General features: G+C 37.1%; 1 protein-coding gene across 1 annotated transcript in view; it reads right to left on the bottom strand.

Moving 5' to 3' along the window:
* LOC134546181 (glycosyltransferase 25 family member-like) overlaps window positions 1–19,198 on the bottom strand; it is a 344,576-nt gene that overhangs the window by 26,174 nt on the left and 299,204 nt on the right. Inside the window, exons 2-3 of the mRNA XM_063388767.1 lie at window positions 3,867–3,924; window positions 2,970–3,097 (exon numbers count right to left, since the gene is read on the bottom strand). Of these exons, the coding sequence (XP_063244837.1) occupies window positions 2,970–3,097; window positions 3,867–3,920 (182 nt within the window). The 5' untranslated portion in view covers window positions 3,921–3,924. The remainder of the gene's footprint in view (window positions 1–2,969; window positions 3,098–3,866; window positions 3,925–19,198) is intronic.

Below are 19,198 nucleotides of genomic sequence, written 5' to 3'. Positions count from 1 at the left end.
TCTCAAAAACGTTTAAATTTCCTGAAAAAAATAGAAATCAACACTAACTTTTTGAATCATAGCCCAGACTTTTGGGACGCAGACGATGACAATTTAGAGAGTCAAAAAGCAATTAGTAATTTAAGAGTAGAAAATGACACGGCAGAGAGGGGCGTGAAATTAATACAAGATTTTAACGGACTGTTCACAACTAATGAAGAACAAAGACAATTACTTTTTCACAGTGTTGAAGACCACAGGAAGCAATTCCTTGATTGCAAAAAAACTTCATTAAAAAAAAATTTGTTTAAATTGGAATTATAATTTTATGAAGCACCTAAATGATAATTTTAAAAACTTTATTTTGAAAATAAAATTATACATATTAGCAACTTTAATTTATTACCCTTTTTTTCCCATATTCAAGGCCGATGTTGCACGGGCTAAATTTAAATTTACTAAAGGAATTTTGTATATTGTCATTTAAAGGAAAAGGGGGAAAAAAAAGGGGTGGGGAACCTAGAATTACGAATTTATTTATTCCACCCCCCACCCCCCACCCCCAGGCTGTGTCGAAGATTATAGGAAGAAATTCCTGGAATGCAAGAAAAAAAAATCATTAAGACGTAAATTTGTTTAAGTTTGAATTAAGACGTTTTTTTATAAACATTCCAAATCTGTATTTCTTTTCACTAAAAAAATATTCATTGAAAAATAATAAAAAAATATAACAGCATTTTTAATTTATTAGCGAGTTTTAATTTTTAACCCTACATTGCCATATTCAATGGCGATAGGGCACGGGTTAACGTTAAAATATTCAAATGATATTTTGTATATCGTCATTTTAAAGGGAAAGGAAAAAAAAATGAGGGGTGGGCAACCCTACAAAAAAGGACCACCCTAATGTGTATATATGTGTATACTCGCTGCGGCCCGAGTGACCACACTTCTCGCTGGCCGCGCGAAGCCTTACCGCCTGGTCACGGGTTGTCACAACTACGGGGTTTCATTAACACTCCCCAGTCCCTGTTTAGTTCCTCGGAAACCTATGACTGACACGTCACGCGAGGGTCGCGGGTCCGATGCTAACCACACTCTCCCCGATTCTACTTGGATCTTTAATCAGCTGGCTCGTTGTCCGCTATGGTATTGGGATGGAACGTCGCCTTAGGCTGGGTTCACAATTAAAAAAATTAAGCGAGTGCATAGCAAGCCATGCACACGACACACGACCTGTGCACACGACCTGTGCGAACTGCGTAATCGGTTCACAATTGAACTCTTACTGTTAATTTCAGCCAAAGAAATTTCGCGAATGATGCGACATCTGTTAGCAGTGTTAGTAAATAAACATATTAACTTTCAAAATAACGATAATACTATTATTATCTTGACATTTTCTTACCACAATATGGTTAGTAAATATAAACATATTTCTAGTCCCGCCAAAAAAGCACCCTGCTCTTCTCCCATTGGCTGTTGTGCCATGCGTACGCGAACGAAATAAAATATATTCATTTCACTCCTATGCGCACGACCTCGCTCCCATGCACACGACCAACTTTCTGCTATTGTGAATCGTTAGGTTAGGAAACATGGCGTTCATATCCTATGCACACGACCTACTGTTACTGTTACTGTTATTTTTTCAATTGTGAACCCAGCCTTACGCCTCTGCGCGCGAAGTAAAACACCAATCCTTGCGTTTGCTTGTCTGATCGTCTCAGGACCTCGACCCTACGGTCGTGTTCCGTTACTTCATCTCACTCCTGTTCAAATTAGTTCCTGCGCTGAGGTTTTTATTTCTGCTTAGTGACAACGTCGTGGAGGTCTAAAGCTATAGCAGTAACCGCGATTTTTGGCTTATTGGGCAATTATAACACTCGTAGGATTGTGGACGAACGTCTACCCGAATTTCCGCAGAGGATAAGTTTGCTCTTGTTATTAAACCTCGCCTTCGGAGAGCGGAACTCACGAGGTGAGCGTCGCTGGTTCGATCTCAGTCATGAGCAACCAGTCGGTGGCCAAATGATACTGACAAGGGGAGGTCGGCTGCACAGTATATACAGTGCTTGAGCTCGACTAGAAAGGAAAAAGACGCAAGAGGGAGCTCCAGATGACTAAGCGTTTAGGAAATAATTTTTTTTATGGCGGGTCAGTCAATAAATAAGTATTTTACGTTATCTTATTTTCCAAGCAGTGGTTGGCACAGCGGCAAATTTCGGATTCGTAATGCGAGGGTCGCGGGTTCGAGTGCCCGCATGGAAACTTATTTTGTCTTTGGCTTATTTTCAATTTGTACGATATTTACGCCACAAACACAACCAAATAACGCATAATGTATTATATTCATTTATATTTTCACAAAAAGCACATGACATCATTATTTTAAAAGGAGCATAATCATGGAAAATTTGAGATTGCAAATAAATTACCAAGAAGGAATCGTAATTAAAGCATACACGAGGACTTAGCATATATAAATAGATACTTTCATTACCATAGTTGATGAATTGCATGTGCCGGGGTGATATTCATCGTCAAACTGGGGAAGCAGTATTTGTGTCGGCCCCTTGCACGCTGCATTTTAAAGTATGCATAGAAAAAACAAATTTTTGTGAATATATAAATTAATTCAATACATTATGCATTATGTCAGTTCATTAGTGACAAAAGTATTGTAGGAATTGAAAAGAAGCGAAATACAAATACAAGTTTCCGCACGGGGACTAGAACCCGCGACCCTCGCATTACAATGCCGAACTCTTGCTACAGCGTCAACCACTGCTTGGAAGTTACACGAAAATAAAATACTTGTTTATTATCCAATCCACGATAAAAAAAATGTATTTCCTAAACGCTTGGTCATCTGGAGCTCCCTCTTGCGTCAGACCATACGACGTTAAACTATTTATAGTAAAATAAAATTCCCTACAGTATATTTCTGTAAAAATAAAGGTGACATGCGTCACACGACGTATACTCACACCAGGTCCCAGCGCAGCGACAGGTCGCGCAGCTCCGCCAGCAGGCCCGCCACCTTCTGCCGGAAGAAGGGCTCGAACCGGATGTCGTCCTCCAGCACCATGACGCGGCTGTAGCCCTGCTCCACCACCTGCCCGCGAGAACCCCGTCAGCTTCACAGACCTCCACTACAACTTCTACCCCTTGTCTGTCTTTGACACATAATTACAATTAGAAACTGCAGAGGAACATTCATGAATACAAGAGGAGCGATATTAGGCCCCCTTGAATATGATTCAACTCATGAGCCACATCTTGACCCTGGGTCGAAGCCACTCTCTTCACTCCACAAACCACAATCCACTCAACTCCTCTGCAGCAGTCCGCGTGCTAATCCATCCAGCCTGACCATCAACACAAATTGAGATAGTTTACGTTAATGCATGCTTGCACACTACGAACGTTTTCCACCATACACTTGGGAAATTACTTGTTCTTCAGTAAAGGCAGGGATTTAAGCTCGCACTTTACACATTACACAAATAACCTCTAATACAAACCGTACCTCAACCGATAGAAGGGATTAACAAAACCAGATTTTGACAATACAATAAAAAAAACCTGGGATTTTATACAAATAAATGTTTTTGAGAAAAATATTATGTTCGCTGGAATATGGCATTTGATGGAAGATGTTTTCTTTTACTCTGAAAGATAAGCATGCCATTTATTCCAGAGGCTACTTAATCAACGATAAACAATTCAGTCAATATAACACTGCTTCAGTTAAATGTCAAATGTTAATGATCTGGTAGGATAGGTGTTCATTAAATGCTGCACAAATATCATCTCGGTCGCCCCTCCTCAGAAAAACCACGATGCCAAATAGATGAAGACGGTGGGTGACGAGTAAGTCTTACCTGTTTCCAGATTTTGTAGTGACTGAGGAAGCAGCCGACTTCCCCCATCGTCATAGGCCTGCAAGCAACAAGCGACAGTCGTGTCAAGCCCCTTTAGCACGTATGCACTGAGGTTATTATACTTAGCTCTCAAGGCCAGGCTAAGATATTCAATATTCACTTTTGGATATGAATGCTATATGGTTCGTCAGTGCAACAACAGCAAGGCTTACTTGCCTCAACAAAAATACTTGATTGTAAATGGCCAATACAATGTAGGAACATTTCTGTGGTTCCAAAAATGGACAAAATACATTTCTTTGCCAGTTTCCAAAATTCAAAGTTAAAAAATATATTTAATTAGTACATAAAATGATAAAAAAGAAAATGATGTATACCTAAGATGTTTAAGAAACATCATAGCTATTACCATAAATGATATAGATTGCTTGGACCAGGACGTAAGGTCAGGGTCGGACTGGGTCAGAAGGGCCCGGGTGGCTGGCTACAAGCCCGGGGCCCGAGACTAGATGATGGTAGCTGGGATACTATCGGAAAATACTCAGATACACAAATTGAGATAAACAAAATATAAAATTTAATTATCAACGATGTAATAAATTATTAGGTACAGACAATAGCACATCAGGTTACCCACTACCAGTATAAAAAACCTCCCTTAATAGGCGAGTTTAATATAACTAAAGCTCAGTTCAAGGTTAAAAAAATATAGGAACCTGATAGATATTGCAATAATTATTAATTATATTAAACACACATTTAAGAAAGGCGTTCTTTGTAAATTGTTTGACACAAGAGACTGATATTAATTATATAGTCTCTCCTCTAACATTAATGGGCTGTAGGTTATTTTATTTTCCTATTATTTAATACACATGGACATTACCTACTACATACCTTTAAATATTGTTTTTGTTTTTAAATTACACTTACATAAAATAGCAACCATTGAGTGCTTGGTTACTTTGGCAATGATGTCCTATTATTGGCTTTTGTATTATGTATAACACAATTCAAACATGTATATTAAATATAACCTGTTGGTTATCTCAATCAATAATAAAATAAAATAATAAGTATAACAAATAATATACATAAAGCTAGCCAATCAACTTTTTTTTAAAGAGGAGAACTTTCAGCTAAGCAGTTAATGACTCTATCGTAAAATCTGCTGTTCTCGTCATCCTTGATTAGATCCAATTCTGAATTTAATATAATCAACGAATCCAACAGTTCTTTCCCCAGTAGAGAGCGAAGTCGCGTTTTAATGCGCTTCAACGCTGAAAATCGTCTCTCACAAGTCACTTGCGTGAATGAAATTGTGAGAATTACACAATATGCAACATATAAGGTGGTGTAAGTGCTGATATGCATGTTATACTGTGATAAAAGTTTACATGTACATGGTATGCAACTTTGACAGACGTCCAAACCACTTCTGGAAAAACACATGGCGTCCTTTGCTGTTTGGTCTAAGTCTAAGACATCTTCGTCGTCTTCTTCTTCACTTTGTGAATCTGAGTCTTGCTTATGTTGCCTAGGTGAAATGTGCTCATCCCAAAGAAATTTAGACACTTCATTAAAATTATTTGCAAAAGATTTCAGTTCTTTTGACAGGAACTCTCGATCGCAATTTGCAATTGATGCGAGAGACTTTAGTGCGTCATTAGGAATCCCATTTTCGTTGATTTTATTGAAGTTTTTCGGGTCCAAACAAGCGGAATCTTTCATTAAATCTTCGTTGCAGATGAATTTTTCGTTTATTTTAATTAAAGCTTTATTATAATAATGACTTTGTAGACAGAAATAGAATAGAATCTCTTTGGGTCTGTAGCCAATAATGTTGCTTCATCTTGGCATAACTCATCATGTTTCTTCGGTTTTTTAGAAATTCTTTGTAACGGCAACGTGGTTTGTATGTCGAGATCAATGTTTGCGGAGTGCATCAAGTCTTGAACGTCGGATGCAAATAAACTTGCAGCTTTGAAAACATCATCAAAAGTATCTAAATATCTTCGTAAATTCATATCTAAACTTATGATGAATCCCCAATTTTTAAGATAATCCAATGTAGGGGTTTGGAGATATTGGCCTACTGGGGTTGATAGGTAAAACATTTTCTTGAATGTGAAGGCTGTCAGGATAGTTTCAAATTTCAAAAAGGAATCCATCAATGTTTTTGCTTGGAACGAAACCTTTGGCTCGAACTCCGTGCTCGAAGATATGGCACTTAAGTTTTTATTAACGTGAAGTATCGAGTTTTCTCCATAATAGTGGTCAAGGCTTTGTCTTTAGCCTACCATCTCGTTTTTCCAATATTCTGTAATTGTCTCAATTTGTCTTGTCCAGCTGTTAATTCTGAAATTTTGTCCAACCATAGAGATGTGCGCCTAAATGATTAATGAATGAATACACTGGTAGACTCCAAGAGCCCAAACAAATTCTTTGCTTCAGTACAGGTTGACGTCGCGCCTCCTACCACTAAGTTTAAAACATGTGCATAACAACGTGTGAAAATTAATTTTGGCACTTCTTCCTTCAGTTTTGCTTGAAGACCACTATACCTGCCTGCCATATTTCCGGCGCCATCAAATGACATGTTAATAAGATCTTGCAAATCTAAGTCTAACTGGGCTACTTCATTGCTTACAAGACTCGGTAATCTTCTCCTGTTGATTTCCGGATAGGGACCATGCTGAGCATCCGTTCTTGTGGGATTCCATTCTTAACATAGCGTACGCAAATTGCAGCCTGGTCAACAACGCCAACTTCCTGACAAGAATCCACATTGAGGTTAAAAGATTTCGCCGCCTGGATTTCTATAACGATTTCTTGTTTAACTTGACGTGCACATATATTTATTTATTTATTTATAGTGGTTTTTGACAAAAAGGTAACAAGCTTACCTCGACCCTTACCTTTTCCTCAGTCTTTTCTTATTTAACTTTCAGTAATTGCCTCGGATATGTGGGCCTTAAGAACTGGAACCAACTTCGACAGCAGGACAACTAAATTAAAAAAGTTTCCGTGATTCTTTTTCTGGTTGTCGTGAGCGATATCCGTTAATGAGTAGAAGGCCTCACTTTGTCCACTATAAGCAATGCCTTGTTTCGATATAAATAGTATTATATCAATTATTCTTTTTAGGGCCAGACGCCTATTGGAAATCTCTTGCATATTCTTTCGCGTGAGATGTTGTTCCACATTTCCCCTTTTTTGCTGTAAGCAAGGCAACCACGGCTAACTGATGACAGTGGCTTTCCTCGTGTTTGACGAGTTGCTCATAAATATATTTTTTGGACGGAGTAACACCATCAATAAATGGACTTCTTCCTCCTCCTTTTTTTTTGTGTCGTCAGATTCAAAACACATGCAGGCAGTAAGAAATAGCTTATTTAATTCAAGAGAATAAGAGACAGATCCTCGTAGAATTAAAGTTCCTGTTGGTAACTTTCGGTAGTAAACCCGATTTCCATCAAAAGGCAAACTCTTTTTATCACCCGAAGGTTGGATAGGGTGAACAGATATGAAACTTAATTTCTCAGCAGTCGTAGCATTTTTTCTTGGCGGAGCAAATTCAGAAAGTTTGTGAATTTCATTGTAATCATCGTCTGTAAATGTAAGTGGCTTTAGCGCAACGCTATCGATATTTGCACTAGTCCGGTATCGCTAGAAATTGAAGTAATTGTGTCTTTAAGATTAGAAATGCATGCATTTGTTACTTGTGATGCTGTGTTCTGCGTGATTAGTATCAGTACAGCCGCCGCTGCCATGCTCTGTTCTGAAATACTTGCATGCGAAACTGAATCCAATTTTTCGTCTGACTCAAATATTAATGATGATGATGAGGGTCCTATAAAATATTGTATATACATATTTGACAACTATGCACATTCACAAAAATTCATTGAAATCGGTTGCATGGTTTCGGAAATTCAATAAAAATCCGCCTTTTTTCCTCTACAACAATACGAGTAAAGGGAGCCTCATTACAAAAGTTCAGCTATCTAGGTCCAAGGGTTTGGGCTGAGCATTAATTAGTTAATCAGCCAAGACTTTTGTATATAATACATTAAGATTTCTAAAAATTGAGCATTCTCTAAAATATTCCGTACCTTCTGTTGCTTAAAATTCATACAACTGAAAAATTATATAAAAAGACGTAACTTTGGCTTAAAACAGGTAATTATGACAGATTTTAGAATATAAAAAAGGAATTAAAAAGTGAAACTACAGGTAAAACTAGCAAATATGTAAATACTTGTTAAATTATAAAAGAAAACAACTATCAACCTGGTTGCGTTTCGCTCCTATTTTGAGGATCTTCAAGCACTTGAGATGTAGACATGAAGGAAAGCCTGGATTGCTTTGGATTCGAAGCCGCTGTTTGTAATTCGATCTATCTTTTATTTTTCTGTTTCTCGGAACCAGATTTGTGTTTATATGCCACTGAATGTGACTGAAACCATTAAGAATATCAATTTGAATAAGTAATACATATTTAATATTAGACACGTACAAAGGCTCCAAAGTAACTTTTTTTTAGAAGGCAATTAAAATAATATGCAACTTACATTTTCCATTGCAATGGACAATTCGGTTTTTTGTTGTATTAAGTGTTTAACATAATATAAGGAGAGTTAAAACAAACTACAAGCATCACACATCAAAACATAACAAAACCATCAATAAATTTTAAAAAAAACGTAATATTATGAATTTGCATTAACTAGAGTATCGGCGATAACGGCAATACAAACCGACAAAACAATGGAATACGATGCCAGGAGCCAGGAGCGCGCGTCGGGGATTCCCCAACCACAAGATTCTTTACTTGCGTAATGCGTTCCGTTTCATCAGAAATATGAGATGAGAGTGAATAAATACGTTACGTTCGTTAATTGTTATTTATAAATGTTGCAGTACCGAATCTATCGAGTTTTTAAGAACATCTAAAGTTTAAATTTCGTTTTTCAAATATCTATGAAACAATGTAAAATGTAATTCATTACGCTATAATGATATACCTCTCTAAATAAGTTGATTCGATCAAAAGTTATTGCCGTTCAGAAAAAAATTCAAAACTAGTTTCAGGGGGTGGCTTGCTCAGGTTCAACCATTTTTCGAAATTTTCTATTTAATTTCTCTCTAATTGTATGAACGAACTATCTGATCTAGTTTTACACTTAGGTTGCAAGAGCTGGGACCCAGCCTATCCTACGGTTGCCGCAAGCCCCGCAAGCCAGGCCCGTGGGGGCCCGCGCAGGCTGGGGCCCGGCTGGCAAATGCCACCTCGACTATATGGCCAGTCCGACGCTGCGTAAGGTTAAAATGTTAAAAGCTAACCAAAGTGTCACAATTATGTTCCTACTTCCTATTGCTCACGTGTTTTAATAAGATTTACATTTGAAACCATGTCTCAAAAATAAGAAAACATAAAAAAAAAAAAATGTGAGTGAGTCTTACAGTACTCGCCAGAGCTGTGTAACATCTAATCTCGGGAACGAGCAAATTCATGTGTTCTCATGTTACAAATACACTAATAATACGGAATCGGTATAACCTGTTAAGACTATTGGTTCCTCGTGGTATTGAAGAGTTTTTAGCTCTCTTGAACGACCAATCAAAACAAAGGGACATTCAGTAATGAATTTCAAGACGTCAGGTATATTACTTATTTATGCTGATGTCATTTCTACGTTCAAATAAAGAACACCATAAGCTCTTTGTTATTTAACACCCTTGGGAACAGTTTAACAGTCGGACACTTCAACTCGTATCCCGTGAAGATCTGTATCAACTGTTCGTCGAATCAACTAGTGACCACGGCAGCCTGGCATTTAGTGCCTTGGTTTACCGGTAGGTCATGCTAGGCACGTGCGAACGGGCGAGAAAAACTGCAGGCAGATCGCGCTTGAGTTTATGTTTGACCTTCCAGAAAATAGACAGCAGATGGCGGCCGTAACTAAATTGCAATGGTGTTTTTTAAGATTTTTTATTAAAATTTAATTAATAAATAATTTTTATAATTTTTAAAAATTTTACCGATTTTATATCATTAAAATTACGGATTTTCAAGATGGCGGACATGATGTCATACTAACTGATGATATATATGCTATGAACAAAGTGGTGGGGGTCAGTCTGCCAGAGGCTGCCCTGGAGGAAGGAACTATCGCCTTTTTTTGTCCTCGTAGGGTTCGAACCGAGGACTCTGAGCTCCATGTCGTGTAGGTGTATGTTTTTTAAAAATATTTTTATTTAAATTTTATTAATTGATTTATTTATAAATTTTAAGATTTTTCTCATTAAAATGGAAATTGCAACGGACACGTCATACTCCTAGATGATGTCAGCGGCTTAGAGCGGCTAGCTCTTAGGACTTTTAAGCCGCTTTTAGGATTACGTGTTCTTTCTAAGGCAAAAGACTTTTGAGGTTTTTTGAAATCCTAATTTTTGAATTTTTGTGGAAGAAAACGAGAAATGTTGAGTCATTTTCGAGAAATTTTTGAGTCCAAGATGGCCGCCGTGACGTCACAATCCAAGATGGCGGTCGGCACCACAGCCTGAAGCCTGTCCCCGGACATACCAAAACATACTACTGTTCGTTATTAGTTTTCCCTGCTTCACAACCTTTATTTTTGAATTGAGGTTGGCCACCCTTACTGGCACAATCTCCCCAACATTTACAATGCTGCGGATGATCAGGTTCGATGAATTAGGTCATGCTGCCCCTGGAGTCTTCCTGTATTTTTCGCTAGAAATGTAACAGATTAATCGAGTTCTACCTGCATTATGATCACTTCTAATGATTGGAAGTAAACAATGCTTTCTCTTTCCTTCTGATTTGCAATGCTTGACCTCCCATGTAAATAACAAATCCATATTGTTTTATGATGTAAATTCCCAAGAATACCTCATCAGTAATATCAGCAACAAGTACCTTCAAAGCCAGCTGTCTATGACCAGATGATGTTTCTCTAATGGTTGTCTGCAGCTTATATGGGAATGGTGTCCTTCTCTACTGATCCTTATAATGTTATCTGTGCGATCTATAGATGCTGATGTTACAGTCCCGTTTCGTCGTAATTTATTAATAAACATCTTAATATTATCTTAAATCTTTGTCTAAAAATATTTTATACGACCACGTGTTGGTGCAAAGGATGAAAAATTGTGTTTGGAACTCAAAAATAATTGCATATCTTAGTAGGCATAATATGAAATTCATTAAGACATTCAATGCTGGAGGCATTGTTAAAAACATTCAAAATATTTATGCAGCATGGAATATAAAAAAATGTTGGATCGATCTTTTTTAAATATTGGCGAACATATATGATGTTATGTAGGCTACATTTAAGTTCTTAAAATGTTCCAGGAGTTTACAGAAGTTTCCAAAACATTTCCAGAATAAATAGTTACTTCGAAATCTATCTACGTCTGTAGGCTGTGCCGAAATGTTTTTTTTTAAGATTATAATTACACAATAATGGTTTTAAAATATTTATATAATGTATTTATTATGTCATATACATACATCACTCTTTTGATAGACTATATTTAATTTTACACGTAAAATTCTGTATTTACAAACAAGTAATTTTCTATATTTTGTCATGTTTTTATGAACAAAAACGGATACTTTCTGCAATATTTTCCTTTTATTGTCACAAGCCAAACTTTATTTTGTTTATTCTTCACATTTTACAACCATCAACGTCTGAATGTTTGTTGCAGCAACTGTAAATAAAACACCTCTTCCTCAATACAGTTAATGTTTCTAATGGCTAGAATGTGCATAGTTGGTGCGCTGGTCCACCACTAATACGTGACGAACAGTTCAACAGTCAATCGTTTATCATTGGTATAAACGGGGAGATGGTTTAACTGCTCGCCAAAGTTTAAAAGTTGTTATTTATCCTTGCCTTTGGTGCTTCTTCCTCGGACTACTACAGAGCATGAATCCTTAGTGATGTCATTTTCATTGGCTTAAAATCTGAATTACCGTCCCATAACATAGATAACCCTAAACCGTGGGAAGTGACAGTGTCCCTATTGGCTTACCAAAAAAGGCACGTGTTGGAAGGGAAGGGCTGTCTATTATGACACACTGGCGAACAGTTCAACAGTTCAACAGTCTAACAGTTGATACCAGTCTAATACGAAACTCCGACAAGAAATGTATCGTAGAATTCATTAAAAAAAATTTCCGAGCGTGATAAATATATACGAAAATTATGTTTTCAACTACATTTATTGAAGCAAGTCACGCGTAGTTTCCGCACCCGCCGCTAGAATTCTTTTCCGAATCATTCGATTAGCAGAGCGAAATTTTTAACTATATATGAAACGGCTTCGATAAAAGCGAAAGACTTGAAAAAATACTAAACGCCGGCTTAGTAGGCCTACTTGATTTCTGACAAAGAATTTTATTAAAATATTGCCTATTTTGTTAAAATTAATCCCTTTGTCTTTGTGAACTTTGGTTTGCGCCATCCGCAACAGATAGAAGCATTGTAGTACACATTTCCGTTCCATTCAAATGCCATATAAAAAATTTTTAGACAAAGGTTTAAGGTCATATTAAGATGGTTATTAATAAAGTCAGACGAATTTGACACTGAGAAAGTTTTAATTAACTTATTTAAGTTTCACCCCCTGTTTTTTGGTAATAGTTTAATCAAAAATTGTTTCCGCCAAAGGTTTCAGATAAAGTTTAGGTGTTTTTTACAATAAATTATAATGGATTTATTATTATATCTATTAAAAAAATTACATTGTCTTTCTACCCTTGTTATTTCCACCCCTTGCAGTAATGATATGTGATATAAAATTTACTGAAGACAAAAGTTTTCAACAATATTTAAAAAGTTAAATAAAAATAAACATTATTTCGATAGAGTACATGAGAACTGTCGAATAGTTCCTCCGAGCCCAGGCTTAGGCTTGTAGTGCCGGTGCCGAGGTCCGCCATCTTGGATTGTGACGTCACAACGGCCATTTTTGGTGTCAAATTTCCTCAAAAATTACTCAAAATTCCTAACAATTTCCCATTTTCAAGGTAAACAATCCCGTTTTGAGGGAAAATTTCCCGTTTTTGTCTTTAAAAATGCCAATTGCTTGAAAAATCTATTTTGAGGCTTAAGAATTCATATCTACAGCCTCCGATAAGCCTATGGCGACATCATGGATTATGATGTAACCATTGTAACTTTTGTTACGGCCGCCATATTGAATTTCCGAAATTATTATAAGATTTGAATGGAAAAAAAATTTAAAATTTATACGATTACTTAATCAAATTTTAATAAAAATTAAAAAACGCACTTACGTCCTCGGTTCGAACTTGGTGAGGGCAAAATAAAAAAAATGGCGACTGATCCTTCCTTCACGGAAGCCGCCGGCAGACTGACCTCCCACCACTAATGCCAAGGTATATATATCGCCAGCCAGTATGACGTCATGTACACCATCTTGAAAATCTGTAATTATTATCCGTTTTTTATGAAAAAAATTCTAGAATTTATAAAAAAATGAATAAAAATTTAATAAAATATTATTTACAAACACCGTTGCACGGTTCGTTACGGTCACCATCTTGGATTATAGAAATGTTGCAAATTTCGTTACACCCGCCATATTGGACGTGTATGACATAATCGTTGCACGTTTCGTTACGGACACCATCTTGGATTCTAGATTGTTGCATTTTTCATTATGCTCTGCCATCTTGAAAATCCATAATTTTTATGCTAGAAATTTGGGAAAAAATTTAAAATTTATAGAACAATGTTATTAATCAAAATTTTAATTAAATATTATTTTAAACACGCACTTAGGTCAGTAACATTCTGACTGTATAAGTTTTGCACACAATCACGAAGAAGATTGTGAAGAGTGCATCTATTATAATAAGGTTTAGCACTATATTCTATATTAACTTCTTTAAATAATTTTTCAAATCGGGTAGAAACAATTATATCACAACACACGATTCTATTCATAGCAAATACATATTTCATTACATCACAGTAATATATTAATGTTTTTAAACTAACAACACATTAAAAAATTAATTTCATCGCTTGAAACATTTCAGTTCGGATCCAACTGCTCACGATGAATAAAATACCAAAGCCAAAAAATGCACTGCCCCATTAAAACCACTAGTAATTTTTTTCCCGATGCAATACAATGCTAACAAAAAGGCGATGTCGTCAGAGTTCGTGCTTAACATGACTGCTGTCTAGACGACACTTAACCAAATTAATCACCATTTTTCATGTTTATAGTACGTACGTGCTCGGGGAAATAATAGCCGCTCTCGTACTATAGTAACCTCTCGCGCCGTAAATCCGGTAGCTGTTTTATGACCGGCGAATGACTTGCGTGACTAATCTTAATTGCAGGAACCACGGAAAAGAGAGATTTATTAAAAAAAAAAAAGGTTGTGCATAAAACAATCCAGACTGCCCGAACGCCAACAATGAATCATCAGTTCTGCAACGACAAGCACCAGGAGTTATCGTAAATTGTACAGAATAAAAGTTTCTTTTTGGATTCCTGCTACGTCTTTTTAATTATTTTTTAAAATGATTGGTTCGTCGGGATTTTTTCCTTCCCAATCTAAATAAGTATAATTAATGACTAATTTTTGACAAATATAATTTTTATTTCGACTAATTTAATGACTGTGAAACACAGATGTGACTTGTTATGGGGATTTCAAATCCACACCCATGTGTAACGCGGGACACGGACCAGAACCTCTCGCGCCGTAAAGCAGGACGCGCACTAGTGCGGCTCGGAAACCACATGAATGCGTGCTCTCAAATGGAAGGGCTCGCACTTGATCGGAGCAGCTCGGCTCGTCTCGGCATCCGACCGGGATCGCTTTTCGAGCAACTTGTTCCGAAGGTCCGACCAGTCTACAAGGCGACATTGTTGATAGTTCCGAGAGTACGTGTGCTCTTTTTTATGAGTATGTTTATATGTTTTAGACACTTATTTATATCTAATGAATAATAACTTATACAAGCGGTGAGCTAAGATCTCTGCCCATCTCGGATAGAGACAGCAACAACAGAGAAATCCTTAGCATCGATGAATTTGCATGTAAAATTAAAATATACATATCCATAAAATCTTATAGCAAAAGTTGGTAAAATCTTTGATATTGTAACTGGGCAACAAATGTAAACATATTTAATATACTGGGGACACCAAACATTCCCTTACGTTAAAATGATATTAAATTTAAATTATAAATTTTAATAACATATGTTGAACTAGGACATATTTCACAGTTAAATATCAATATTTTAGTTTACAATTCTTAAATAACTATATATATATATATATATGTATAGTTATTTATATACAGTTACCTGAACTGAGGTATTTCGTGGTGCAAATTCTTAATATAGCAGTCAAACACGTGCATAACTGTGTCACACGATGCTCTCACCTGTTCACTCCAAATGTGTTGCAAGACATACTTAAAGTTAATTTTTTTTCCAGATATCAATCGTAGCACCTTATTAACTGAGTATGGCTCAACACATCAAACACAATCAGTTCTACATAACCATTTCTTCTCACCACGAGATATGCCACAGCACGATGACAATGGAATACTTATGCGTTACAGTATTAAAAAAAAAATTCAATTCTTTGACAGTAAATTTATAAACATTCAATATCTGAAGAAACGTTGAAATCAGCCAGACATCTGTTCTACTGTGTAAGAGCAAGTCATCCTCGAGTGTGATTTCACGCTAGCATACATATATCACACGCCTGGGATTTGCGAGCCGGAATAAACATACAGGAATTCTCATTACGTCTGTCATTGTTGATTAATTTTTATACTTCAATACGGTACAAAAGTTTAAAAAAAAAGTGTTTTAAAACTGTTCATCTTTTTGAAATGTAAATTAATGTATAGTAAAAATTGTTTATACCACTATGAAAAAATTCTTTTTAATTAACCGTACTTAGTTCTAGGTACACAAATATATATAAACGGAACACCTAAATGTCCTTCATGTGTTATCGCCTTTCAAATAAGTGTATAAGTTTTTAATAATGGTAAAGTTTTCGTAATATCTTAAAAAAAAAACCTTGCTTGCCATGGAGCAAATCATGAAGATGGACAAATTCACAACGATCGTTTCTGTTTAAATTTATATTATGCACCTAGAAAATCGTGGCGAACGTTTAGTTAACTCATCACACGCAAACACGGTCACATCTTCTTCGTCGTAAGAACTTCTCAATTTAATAGGTTGTGGGCTGCCACTCCTTCACGTATACCAAGATCTTTTTATTCGGTAGCAACACGTGACTGAGGTGAAATGTCGGTCAAGTGCGCGGCCGTTGGCGTGTTCTGTTCCGAGAAGGATGATGCCGAGCCGAGCCGAGCCGAGCCGAATAAGAGCGCGTCCTTACGCCAGGGTGCAGCACGGCATAACTGCCCCCCCCCCCCCCTTCTCACAATGGAATCCCAGGATGGGTCTAACCGGGAAATTTTTTCGCAAGAAGTTGAAGTTGTCACAAGCCTGGTGGGATTTCTCCTCTTTTTTTCTTTTTTAACGTGAAAAGGTTTTTTTAAAAGGCTTCCATACTAAGGTCTCGCCACAGTAAGCAAAGAAACACTTTTGTTGTCGCCAAAATTTTTAACTCAAGGGTTGTATCACCAAGTGTTGTATATATTCTGAAAATAGACCACTGTAAGTTGCCTGCTAGTGCACTTGAGCCATTGTGCGCCTACGTCATTAAACGTGAAGGAAGGATGGGGGGGGGGGGGGGGGGGGGTGTTCTGTAAAAAGAGCCACGAAATCCACTATGCGCAACCAAATAATTAGTCATAACTCCGCAGCGGAAAGGGTTGCACGAGTTACTTGTGTGTCGTCGTGTGGATATTGAGGTGCCCTAAAAGTTGTGCCGGGTGACAGTTACAAAACGTCCCAAAAGTGTTTGTTTCAGGCAATGCCGGGCAACTACAGAAGTAGTCAGTGCCAAAGGCAGCGAGCAAGGGCTAGAGCGCTCAGGCCGGTTCGTGCCGAGCCAAACGAGCGCCAGAACTCATCAACAGAACCAGTGAGGCGCCTTCGTGAGCGCCGCAGACTTGGAGCGCTGGGCGCTGCTGTAGGGCCCCCGTCTGCGTCGACCAGCACAGAGACTAGAGTGGCTGAAACCAACTACAACCATGAAGACCCGATACAGATGGACGAAGACGAAGCAAAGGAAACACCTCAGGCTGATTCGTGGGGCAATATGGACCCTCATATTCTTAGGGATTCCCATACAAGTGTACAACAAGTGAGCTCATTCCCTACGAGCACCCGGATCACTATCGTAAGCCCTGGTAGCGTGCTGATAATAATTGTAGGCGCCAGTTTATCGAGAATGAATTCGGGTAAGCGTGCAGCATATGCGCTAGGTTATGGTTCAAGAAATATCTAAAGCTGATAAATGGCGAAGTGGCGGTGTTTGTCGCCGATCGACATAAGAGGACAGAATACCAAAGTAAACATTTCAGGATAGAGCTTAAGTACAATCCACGTGAACAGACTTCACACGCCGACATGCACTTACGCACACGACATGCATTTGATTTGCAAACCACACGTCTCATCTCATTTAACTACCACGTTTTAAATGAATGAAATGTTAAGTATATATTTACTTACATTTGATAAATGTAATATATAATTTTAAGATTAACCGAAAAACAATATAAATAAATACATTCATAAAAAAGAGCGTTTCATTTCTTTCCTCTTAAATTATACCTAATGGTCCACGAGATACGTTTTCACGCAAAAATATTTACGGTAGTGTAGCGTTACTACCTACCCAGATTTTTTTCTCGGGGAGCTACTATTTTCACCACCAGGTTAATTACTCAATGCTCTATTCTTATTTCCTCACACCCTCGCCATCTGTAATGACCCCGACCAAATGTCGAAGAAAGGTAAAACGTTAATGAATTAACTATCGCATGCCTGCTGGTTTCACCTCCGATACGGGTTTAATTATGACATCGGTAAACATAATTTAGCTTTTGCGATTGTGTTGCTTTCGGTTCTGTTATCTAATTAAGCTATCGAAAAAAAAACTGTTTAAAGTAATTATTTTTTAAATTCATTCGTTTTACAAGTTACCGTCCAAAATTATTTATTTTTTATAATTGCAGGCCATACAATATGATAGCAAATAAAGAGGGTCAATGGATGATTATAACTTAGACTAATGAAACGATGTATGAATTCTGCTAAAACTTAAAAGCAACGCGAAATTTATCAATCCCCTGCGCATTACACGCACAGTTGCTAAAGGAACCAATCTCAAAAACCTTTCCAGCATGCCAAGAGAATACATAAATCGGGTAATTTTACACAACTTTATATATAAAAAAGTACAAACTAATTTTTTTTTTTACCGAGATTGATGTGAAACGTCGTACAAAAATTTGAATGCATTGTTTCGTAAATAATTGCGTCAAGTTACCCTCCTGGTAATTTGTTCAATGTCTCATTACTGCTACTGGGTGAGAAAATAAAGAGCAAGCACAGACACACAAAGGCAACTACGAATTCGAATAGTAAGGGGAAGGGGAGGATATTCAAGGTCATAATACGAATTGAAATGTAAAAAAAATTTTTTTTTTAAGTTACCAAAATTGTGTAGCACAAAGTCTGGACATAAACATACAAATTGTGATATATATATATATATACACAAATTCTTATATAGGCTATATATACCTATAGAAAAAATATATATGAAGTAAACAAAATAGAACATGATTAATTTACTTTTCGGTAACCAAATAATGGATAAAGTAGAAAAAAGTCCTATTATGTATCAAATTACACACGGAAAATAAATGAATACACGTTCCTAGAGAAAGAGCTCCACAGCAAAAATAGATATATAATTATATAGGTGTGTGTGAATAAAGAACTTGAAGTATGAGTATGGGGAATTTCGCGAGACGTGAAAACACTTGGTTCCCTGTGTCGGTGGTGCAAGTTGGGCAGAGAAGTTGACTCCGTGGGCTATTGTGTGCGGAAATGGCCGATACTGCTCATTAAAACCAATCCAGCGATAATTCGTCGAACTCCGTAAGTCCGGGACATTATCAGTGTCGATAGTGTGGCTGCGATGGAAAACAAGGAAACTGGATGGCAGCAATACGGCGGCACGATTCACAATCGGAAACAAGTAAAGCGTAACAAAGTAAAGTAAGGGAGGAAACATCTTCCCAGGACAGACCACATACGACATGTTAATTCGATGTTATGTAATGCGATGATGACATG

The sequence above is a fragment of the Bacillus rossius genome, chromosome 1, assembly GCF_032445375.1.
Source record: "Bacillus rossius redtenbacheri isolate Brsri chromosome 1, Brsri_v3, whole genome shotgun sequence".
Classification (NCBI taxonomy): Eukaryota; Metazoa; Arthropoda; class Insecta; order Phasmatodea; family Bacillidae; genus Bacillus; species Bacillus rossius.
This window is presented reverse-complemented; position numbering and strand designations above follow the sequence as displayed.